Consider the following 11,375-nt stretch of genomic DNA (forward strand, 5'->3'; position numbering starts at 1 on the left):
ACTAACTATTTGGGTCTCTTACCAAAAACTGTATGGGTATCTTACCACTAACTGTATGGGTATCTTACCACTAACTGTATGGGTATATTACCACTAACTGTATGGGTATATTACCACTAACTGTATGTGTATCTTACAACTAACTGTATGGGTCTCTTACCACAAACTGTATGGGTATCTTACCACTAACTGTAAGGGTCTTTTACCACAAACTGTATGGGTATCTTACAACTAACTATGGGTCTCTTACCACAAACTGTATGGGTCTCTTACCACAAACTGTATGGGTCTCTTACCACAAACTGTATGGGTCTCTTACCACTAACTGTATGGGTCTCTTACCACAAACTATATGGGTCTCTTACCACTAACTGTATGGATATCTTACTACTAACTGTATGGGCATCTTACTACTAACTTTATGGGTATCTTACCATTTCTATTACAATTCCTGCTGCTTTGATCAAAAGGAGATCCAGCCTTCATGTTGATTGTGCATGGAAAAACTCATCCTCGATACTCGAGTGGTTCCGATCACTTACGATCTCTACACACATGGACTATCTCATCGTAAAACTGGAGGCAACAGAACAGGTAATTTGGTCATTTGATGCGCATCAAAAAAGCCGTATAACGGTACACTGTGGTAGACTGTGTGGCTTTAAAGTTGGGCGTCGCTCTTTCTCTAGTTTTCAAAAGATTTTTTTGCTGGCCTGTGATTGGTTCAGATGTTTTCCTCTGAGCTGCCTCAAGTTTTACTAAGAGATAGTCCAGTGGTGTATAGATTACACGGGTACAACGTTTGTCTGGGTGACATCTGAGGACAACAATACAACATGTTTCTTAGGCGTATGCCTCTTATTGACATTTTACTGAAACTTACAAACAACGAGGCCCAAAAACCTCCATCCTCGATACTGCAGGGGTTACTATCATTGACGTTATGACCACCCTGGACTATCTCATATCGAAACTGAAGTCAACAGAACACACAGGTAATGTAGTCCTTTGTACATGTATATCATAAGAATCGTATAACGGTACACTTTGCTTGCCTTGATGGCTTTGAAGTTGACGTCGCCCTCTCTGAAATCATCAAAGGAAGTAATTGCAGGTCTGTGATTGGTCAGTTGGTTTTTTTCTCCCGAACTCCCTCCAAGTTCACTATGAGATAGTCCAAGGATGGAGGTACAAGAACCCTATACAACAGTACATGGTGACGTAATTACATGCCGATATACTGCAAATTTCCATCCTTGATATTACACGGAGTTACTTATCACTATTAACAGTGAAGTCTCTGTAAGCATTTGATAGGTTAGGTTTTCTCCTGAAATGCCTTCAGGTAGTTCGGTTTTTTACAATAACGGAGTGGTCAGAAACACGTACATCATCTCTGTATTAATGAATGTTTTAGTATCCATTAACAAAACCTTCCATTCGTTTAAACCAGAAATTTTATTACAAAACCTGGAAAATTACAAATCGACACAAATGATAGTTGGCTAGCTCATCAGGAAAAGTAGAGTATCGTGTTCCAGATTTTGTAAAAAGCAGCAAAAAAAAAATCAGGTTCGGAGAACAAACTCATACACTCAGAGGACAAAACGTGAAGGACAGACTGGGTGGCTCGTCCTAGACCGATAAGCCTGCCTATATTATTGCAGTTTTTATTTTTATTTTTCCCCTAACAGATAGACTAATATTAGGGAGGGAAAGGGCCTAATAATTTCTTAAAGGCAGATTTCGCGGCTATCTCGTCCAACGTTACCCAAGTTATTGAGGCCCCAGACTGCTAGAAGGGAAGTAACTCCGATAAACTCGATCTTAATTATTTTTACTTACATCAGAGAAAGTCTAACTTTTTTAATAATTTATCATTCAGTATCCAAAACAAACGACCACATTCGACGGAGAAAAACATACACATATGTATGTATACATATATACAGTAGAACCACCTACATCAACTCTACCAGATGTAATTTGCTTCAATTTTAAATTTGCCCAGAAACATATTTAATGAGTATAGTTCCAGATTTTTTTAAATATCTGCTAGTATACCTGTGCAAGCAACTATAAGGGTCCTATATATACATATACAGTGAGGTTATAGACACATTCTATCTGTCTTTCTGAGTGAGAGAAAACACTAACACCGATTACAATTTAACGATCCTAGCCCTACACAACAACATCCTAGCCCTATACGACAACATCCTAGCCCTTAACGATCCTAGCCCTACACAACAACATCCTAGTCCTATACGACAACGACATTTCGTCCTAACCCTACACGAACGTTTACAAATGCCTACTAAGACTAGAAATATATTTACCCCTCTTATAACGTCTGATCCTTATATATCAACCACCTGCCCATAAAGACAGTGTTGTGTGTCTCTCTAACAAAGTTAATTTTATATTGTTGATTTTATTCCTTTCTTTTCCTTTTTTAAAGAAGTTTGACTTATACATTTACACATATGTATGTGTCTACTAAGATTGATGAATGTGATGGCATTGTGGTTTTTACCAAAGACTTAGATATAATATCTAAGTCTCTGTTTTTACTTTCTAAAAAGTGGAAAAAATATATTCTTTGGGATCAAATAATGAACTTTGAATTATTGGATAGGACTCATGGATGTCCGGAGTACGAACTATTATTTAATCAAGCGTATAAGTCTGTATTACTAGTACTTGGAATATCTAGAGTCAAACAGTTCATGGAGAGTAAATCGCTATGGGTTACACCCCCTCGAAGTCCGTTATAAACACGAGTGAGCTGCTTACAGTCGACGCCTAGTTGAGGCGAACGGAAGGGGCGCCGATTTTAAATAAATATCAGTATTACATAGATAGACATTGAATTAACTTCAGACTGTTTTTAAAGCAAATTCTAGTATTCTAGTAAAACAAGTATCCCATTAAAAATCAATTAATAATTGATTTTAGAATTTAAATATGAATGAGATTTCCCTTGAGGCCCCAGTAACAGGAAATGAACTTGGCCACACCCCACGTAGGCCGGAATCGATAATTTTTCTCCTACCGTATCACAAACAATCAATTCAGTTGGTTTTGCATCTATCAGAAGTGCATATCCTGGAATGTTATCAGTTTCAAGTTTAGAGACAGCGATCGAAGTTATCAGGAAATATATGCCGGTTCTGCACGTGATAAGAGGTCATCAGTTGTTGACACTCGCACGAGGTCACCTAATTAACATGCTCAAGAAAAGAAGTCCCTTTGATGTTGGCCTTCCCTTGATAGCCGACCTGTCAATCAAATCGACATTAAACACGCCACGAGCCGCGTCACCACACCCACACAGAAATCAATCTCGCGCATACGAAAAGAGGTCATGATGATCTACAGAAGGAATATATTGAACAAATCATCATTTTGGAAAAACAGAATATTAAACATATGTTCAATATATATATATAATAATGATGATGATTAATTGAACCTGGATGTAAAATGAACGTGATAGTATGGCCGACAAGTTTTTGTTGTGTCTGGCGTAGGAATACACCCAGACGTCGAATTTGGACGGAAGCCACGGCCGGGGCACGCACTCAGATTCGGGCTTTGTTCACTGCCCATTTCAGCCTAATTCCGCCTCGAATATTCATAATTTCTCTGTTTTAACCAAAATCAGTAGAATATATGACATCGGTAACTTCGAGACGGAACAATCAGGAGTATGTTGTACCGGCTAGCTCATCCCAGGTAGGTGACTGATTGGGATTTTATTCGATTTTCGTGTGATGTTTGTCGGTTTGTTCGATTTGAACGCCATTGTGATGCACACCCCTAAACTAACCCCGCCTTGTTTCAGGAGGTACAACCGTCCCCCTTAGCGCTACTCGCCGCTACGTGTAGTAAGATCGGGGCACCCCCTCCCACGCCCACGGAGGAAGGGACCAGCCCCGCAGGAGGGACACAAGTCAGGGTGATCAACCAGGGGAGTGGAGAGGGGAATGTAGCCCCGACTTGGATACAGCTATCCAACGGAACCATTGTTGACGCCAGTGGTAAACAACAAACAATAGGAATCCCAATTCAGGCGGCGGGATCACAGCCGCAGTTAATCACTTCGGTAATCCCGCAATTTCAGACCGTCAACGTGGATGGTCAAGAAGCTATTTTTATCCCATCGTCCGGTGTGGGCGGGGGCCAAGCCATACTGGCGGGGAATCAGCAACAGGTCTTTACCACACCCACGGGACAGATAATTAGACAGGGGCTGCCCACGGGGAATATGATTCCAAACATGGGATATAATTTGGCGGGAAATATGGTAAACATCGGTGGCAATGTCGTGAGTTTAGCCGGTGTACAGGGGTTACAGACCCGTCCCCAGGGCGTGGTACAGGCCGTCCAAATGCCACAACAGATGCAGCAAATGTCAAACCTTATACAAATCCCCGTGTCCACAGCAAATGGCCAGTCCACGTACCAAACCATTCAGGTACCGACCATGCAAGGATTCCCAACCGTGGCCTTCCCCCAGGGCCAGCAAGGACAGCTACAGGCCTTGTCTGTGAATACAACAACTGGGCAGAATGTGTCTGGCCAGATAACTTCCAGTGTAAACCAGCAGCAAGTGACACAAGTAGCACAGCCCCAACTTATAGAAATAGCTGCTGCTACAACAGCCACACCGGTAAAAACTGACAATAGCAAGCCCTCGACACCGCAGTCCCAGACACAATCTGCTGCGTCACAAATAACCTCTACCCCGGTGTTGCAGTCATCGCAACAAAATAACGGCAGTGCGATTATGACAGCGGGTGCATTTGGTACGCCTATAGCAACGCCAGCCACCCCAAACATTTTGTCACAAATGCCAACACTAGTCCCAATTGGTACAAACTTTATAAACACTGCGACAGGTCAAGTTATACCTATGTCTCAAACAATAGGGACAAACGGACAAAATGTCATTGTCGCATCACAACAGAGTGCTACTAGTTCTACGACGACAACTTCAGTAACAACGTCGGTCGCTTCTTCACAACAACAACCGTCGTTAGTGCAAGCGATTCCGCAACAAATTACAGTGCAAGCATTACCTTCTCAAAACTTTACAAATCTTCAATTCGCAGGACAAAATCAAGTGATTGCTCAAAATCCCTGGTTGTCCGCATTAAACGTGGCAAATATTCGTGCCCCAGGCATGCAGACAATGCAAGTACCGAATTTACAGTCCTTACAAAATCTGCAAGGACTACAAGCTGTGCAAAATGTTCAAGGACTCCAAGGCTTTCAAATTACACCACAGGGGCAACTAATAGCCACAGGGAATGTTCAAAACATGGGCGCTGTGACATTGACTCCCTCGGGGGCCCTGACGGTTGCCAACGCAGTGGGGAACACGCAACAGCAGCCGAGTCCACAACAATTCACCGCTACAATACAGAATGTAGTGACACAGTTATCGGCTGGACAGACTGGCCAAAATGTGTCCGGGGCACAGCAAATTATTGGTAAATATATAAATGTCCATTTAATTGTTGATTTCACCAAAATAAATTGAAAGGAGTGTCAGGCCTAGATTTCCATAAAGAAAATTTCTCTTTGACATTTATAATTTCAGTTAATAGGTCAACGTTAGAGATGAGTATCGACACATTGCCTCACTTATATGTTAATCATTAACTCTTTTGCCCCTGAAATTTCAAAACGGACTGGTCTAGTCTTTGATTGAGAATAGCCTGAATGTATCTTTAGGGGTGAAATAGATAGCTCCAACATAAAAAGACTTGCGCATGTTTCAAATTCAATTTTGATAAAACCCAGGGATATTGTTAATTTTAATTTAGGATTAAATGTGATATAAATTTCTTTATTATCTCTGGTTAAAATATCACTTGTGTTTATTTCACCTCTTCAGGTCAACAGATTCAGCAGGACCCAAACGATCCGACTAAGTGGCAGGTTGTGCAGACGACCCAGGCATCGGCCGTCACTTTGAGTCCTTCACAGGTATCTCAGCAGGGTGTGTCCGTACTAGGTAGTGAACCAAGCGTGACGTCTAATCGTAGGCTCCGACGAGTGGCATGTACCTGTCCAAACTGTACAGACAATGAGGGGAGGTAAGTAGACATATAAGAATTGTCATCAAAAGAAATACTGATTACTATTCATAAACGTCGGGAAATGACTTTGGTAAATTGTAATTGTACTTTATACCTACTTTTTAAGGACATCCTGTACTGTTGACCCTTTACTTTTAGTAGTCAGGAGTAAAATCAGAATTTCTCAGAAATTTAAAGAGTCAAAGTATACAACAAATAGACGCATACTTTAACCTCAAGTGTCAAATCTGATTTCTTGGAGTCAAAAACATACTCTGTATGATCTACTGGATGTATCTCAAAATATTTATATTGAATGCTTATCAATTTAATACTTTAATTGTTATCTGATAATTTTGGAAATTTAACAATGGAAGACTTGTGTTATTTAGTTAAAAACTTTGGTCACTTTGGTCATTCCAGAACTGGAGAAAACAAGAAAAAGCAGCACATATGTCATATTCCAGGATGTAAGAAAGTGTATGGGAAAACATCTCATCTACGAGCACATTTACGGTAAAAACTGCTATAATTATACGATAAAAAAGGCGGATATGATTATGGATAACTAGTGATAAATTATGAGCTGACTTATTCCCTACCCTGGGAAAAGAAAAAAGAAAAGCATTTACTTTTCCCTAGCAACCACAGATAACCCCGTCAAGTATGGGAAAACAGGATATCTCTTCCCTGGTGGAAGATTTTAATGAGTCAGCACTCAGCAAGCCTGATGGTGGCTCTAGTCTAAATCTTTTACTCATATTATGTCATATTCCAGGATGTAAGAAAGTGTACGGGAAAACATCTCATCTAGTGGTAAATTATGAGCCGACTTATTCCCTAGCAACCACGGATAACCCCGTCAAGTATGAGAAAACAGGAAACAGGATATCTCTTCCCTGGTGGAAGATTTTAATGAGTCAGCACTCAGCAAGCCTGATGGTGGCTCTAGTCTAAATCTTTTACTCATATCAAGTTATATCCCTTATAGACCCATATTAGATTCTATTATTTTTATATATATGTATATACATGAAAGAATAAGGCATAGATTTAGATCAGGTCATACAAAGATATTTCTGTTTCTGGTAACCCTATAAAATGAATGCCTTCCCAAAAACTTTGTTGAGTTTTGTCATTGATAGTAATAGACAAAGAAGTCCCTATACTAATAGTATGATTAATTTTAGCTGGCACACAGGAGAACGACCGTTTGTATGTAACTGGATGTTTTGTGGGAAGCGCTTCACACGATCTGATGAACTACAACGACACAAACGAACACATACAGGTACTCTTCATATTGATTACAAAGTTGTTGGAACAAACGGCCTACGTCTAGTACTGATTTCTTTGCAACTGTTCACCTGGTGTATGTGACCTTTCTCTATTATATAATTGTCTGCACCTGTAAAAGTCTCCAGGAATATAATTAAATGATTTTGTGTGTCATGAGAGGACTAATTGCTTTTTTATAAGATTTTGAGAGTTAATGTTATGATGATTATTCAATTATAAATACCTGCTTTTATTGATGTTAAGTGGACAATAAAACTAGATTTAAGTGAAGTTGATATTAAAAGTAAAGTAATGATAACATGTTCTTTTCCAGGAGAGAAGAGGTTTGAGTGTAAAGAATGCAAGAAAAAATTCATGAGGAGTGACCATCTCTCTAAACATATAAAGACGCATTTTAACAAGAAGACCGGTTCTACTCTAGGTAAGTCTGCATCCGAACATTTATAGTGGTGGATTGGATAATCTGATATTCTGAATATGTTTGATAAAGGATCTGACATCTCACAAGGGGTCACAGTGTGGTGACCTTTTGGATAAGTCAGTCAAATAGCTGCTTTCATCATATTGGAAGTGAATTTTAGGAGGAAAAACCCAAAGAGCTGTCAGAATTATTTTTGTATATATGTAGTCATCGCCAAAGAACACAACAAAACTAAATTACAATATATATATACATCAAAATGTTGTTTTCAATTGATGTAGCCAGGTGTAGAAAATGCGTTTTAATAAGGTGGTATAAAGGTCACCAGAAGATGACCCCTTATGAGATGTTATCAGATCCTAAGGCTCTATTAAACTCTGGAGTGATTATAATGATATGTGTTTTTATCACATCGTGGATTTGAGATGTAGGTGTGCAGGTGCAATTGAATATGGCCGAATCTAGAAATAAAATGACAAGTTCATTACAATCACTCTATGCTGGCAAAAGCAATTATTAAAAGTTGATATTTAACGTTTAATCACTATTGAGCACCATTTTCTTCTTTTTTTTCTTCCAATTTTTTAACAACCCAAGGGCAAGCACTTGTTAGGTCAAATATGCTAACTTATAAAAAGTATTCGAAATGTCTAGACTCTAGATACAAAGAGATGTAATGTAAAAGTGATCTGCTATGTTTACGAGATTGATTTTCTGTACTTTCAGATACAAGTACTGGTAGTGTGGAGGAAGGGGAGGGTGAAATAATGGAAGGAGGTGCCATGGTAATGATCGAGTGTGAGGACGGAACAGAGGAGGTAATGAGGTCGGAGGATGGTGTTGACGCTTCATTTGAGGTCACAGACGATGACATTGATGTTCAGTGACGATGGAGTGGTTACCATGGTAATGATTGATTGTGAGGATGGAACAGAGGTGGTAATGAGGACGGAGGATCCATGGTGCTGACGCTTCATTTGAGGTCACTGACGATGCTATTGATGTTCAGTGACAATGGAATGGTTTCAATGGTAATAATGGAGTGTGAGAACAGAACATAAGAGGTGACTGACGATTACATTGACTTCGTTAAATACTTAACCTGTTCATTGTCCACCATCCAGAAGATGAAAGAAATGTTTGTGGCTGGTAAAATAAGTTTACGGTCAAGATCAATTACTGGAATGTAATGGGAAAGAAGTGATTGTAGAAAGATACCTGGATATAATAATGGCAGCCCATAAAGTGATGGAGAATAAGGAAAATAGGCTGAAAACTTCATGTTGTTGTACATGAACAGGGTCACATAAATTGTATTTTGGAGCAATTGTTTAATGAGATGTGAATAGCATTGGAGAATCATTCCATTTGATGTGCAAGGTTAGCTAGATGTTTATGGAGATGTGATATTTACAGTTTTTTATATATTATTTCATTGTGACGATCATGTTTCATTTGTATGACTGTCAACACCTAAATTTTTATAGACCGAAATCATTGTCAAAATGAGCAAAAAATTTACATTATGATGTATACATGTCCTGTGAAAATCATGGATGAATCTGTTAAATCATTCATCCCTGAAAATTTAGATTGGACTGTTCCAGTCTGAATTATAATTAGAAGAGCCCAAATGTGGTTTCTGGGCGTGAATCAGGTGAACTGACTTATCATGTATGACATTTTATATTATTTTGTATTTATGTGTCCATGGTCTGTATTAATATGTCAACATACAAATCCCTGAAGAACAAACCTGTAAAACTATCAATAGTATTTCAAGCTTTGCATGTTTACAGTATTCTGTAAGGCCTATAATGTGATCTGTTGGAAACTTTTTCAAAAACTGTAGAAATAATTAGATATAGTATTCTGTTTTTTTGCATATTAACAGAGTTATCTGCGGATAGGTATCCATGGTGACATCATTATTTTGTGAGTAAAATTCACATTGTTTCTCCGAAAAGTATGACGTTACACTGGCAAACGCGTGACATTACAATCAATACCTACCCACAAGGGCAAATAGCTTTGTAATATGCAAATACAGAATATCTCTAGATGACGTGATTGGATCCAAATAGGACAGTGACCAAGTACTGACCATTGGTCTGTGGTTTGTCTCCAGATACTGGATCTTTCCTCCACAACCTGGCGGGCCCTTTATGACTGTTGTTAATAGGATGTTCAACCAAAACTTGATACTGAGTTTTGCTTTAAATGAATAATAGTTATTGAGAATAGGTTTGTACTATCTGCTGGGCAGGTTAAAGATCTTTTTTTTTATAATTATCCATCAGTTAACACATGTTTTATTATATGAATTATTTAAAAAAAAAAAGAAATATGCTGAAAGAAAGGATGTTGTAGAAAGTATTAAAGATTTACTAATGCTTCTTTTATTAAATTTTTTAAACCTTTTTCACCGGGCTAAAATTCAGGAACTTGAGTTGTTAGTTATTTTATAAATTACAAATAAATCATAAATTGTGTTCTAGACAAGTAAAGCATTACATGAAGTATGAACATGACAGATAATCATCACTCTTTTTAGATAATAAACTGTTAGAAATGTTAAATATAAAATTCACATGCATACTCTATATCATCAAAAATCGTAATGTCCAAGCTTCATGTATGTCTAATACTATTTATAATGAATTTTGTTTTGATATTAATTTTAACCTCGTTATGGTGCTTTTTTTCTAGACGTATTATCATGTGCAATTGTTTATGATGTGAAGAGCATTTATATTGTATACATATTTAGAGAGAGAAAAAATGTTCACAAGGAAAAACACTTTGTGCAAAGAAAATTTTAAAATACTTTGTATTGCCCTTAACCCACCTGAGATTTGATGCTTGACAAGGCATTTTTTTAAATCATTAAGTACAAATCTTTTTTTGTCTTTTCATATTGCAGATGCTCTTTAGGGTAGGGTAGGCATTGGTTAATAATTATAATATATCCTTTAATTTCCCTTTCAAAAAATGGCATTATTAAAGCTCACATACACGTTATTGTTTATTACCTCCGGTTAGTTATATATATTGTAATATACAGAAAAGTGTTACAATAGCAGTATTTTCACTGTGAAGCAGTTTGTCACTCAGAGAAAGAAATGTTAAAAATATCAACCAGGTCATTTATTGACCAATTCTTTTTATAAGATGAACATTTTTAAAATATTTTCTACCTTTATAACAATTTTTCTGAAAACTTGAGTGTATGTTGTGTCCCTTCATGAGTTATCTCGAATATCTATGTTTTCTTCTGTAACTGTCGGATGAAGCAGGTACATGTGTATGTGGATGTGGAATCGATTGTGTAGTTTAATATTTATGTGTTCACACATTTGTTTGATATCATGAAGTATACTTGTTAAGAATTAAAACTTGTGATATTTGATGTAAAGATGGATTATTTAATAACGCTGTTGTTTTGTTAAGAGGTAGTTGACCAATTCAAGCATCCATCTTCTGAAGTTCACAGGTACCAAAGGGCAGTGCCTGTTATAAGGCATTTGATTAAATTATTTTTTGTCATTAAAATATTTTGACACTAA

General features: G+C 37.7%; 1 protein-coding gene across 1 annotated transcript; it reads left to right on the plus strand.

Annotated features, from left to right (window-relative positions):
• The first annotated feature begins 3,532 nt into the window (after positions 1-3,532).
• Positions 3,533-11,375, plus strand: LOC138309981 (transcription factor Sp4-like). The gene is made up of 7 exons (XM_069251131.1): positions 3,533-3,738; positions 3,848-5,498; positions 5,906-6,107; positions 6,513-6,605; positions 7,280-7,380; positions 7,702-7,809; positions 8,536-11,375. The coding sequence occupies exons 1-7, from the start codon at positions 3,676-3,678 to the stop codon at positions 8,694-8,696; spliced, it is 2,379 nt and encodes a 792-aa protein (XP_069107232.1). The 5' UTR covers positions 3,533-3,675; the 3' UTR covers positions 8,697-11,375.

The sequence above is a fragment of the Argopecten irradians genome, chromosome 16 (genome assembly GCF_041381155.1).
Source record: "Argopecten irradians isolate NY chromosome 16, Ai_NY, whole genome shotgun sequence".
Taxonomy (NCBI): domain Eukaryota; kingdom Metazoa; phylum Mollusca; class Bivalvia; order Pectinida; family Pectinidae; genus Argopecten; species Argopecten irradians.

Excerpts from the sequence above, each read along its gene's own strand:
- LOC138309981 (XM_069251131.1), top strand. The coding sequence starts at position 3,676 with ATGACATCGGTAACTTCGAGACGGAACAATCAGGAGTATGTTGTACCG. Across the intron at positions 3,739-3,847 it reads TACCGGCTAGCTCATCCCAG|GAGGTACAACCGTCCCCCTT; the intron begins GTAGGTGACTGA and ends GCCTTGTTTCAG. Across the intron at positions 5,499-5,905 it reads CGGGGCACAGCAAATTATTG|GTCAACAGATTCAGCAGGAC; the intron begins GTAAATATATAA and ends TCACCTCTTCAG.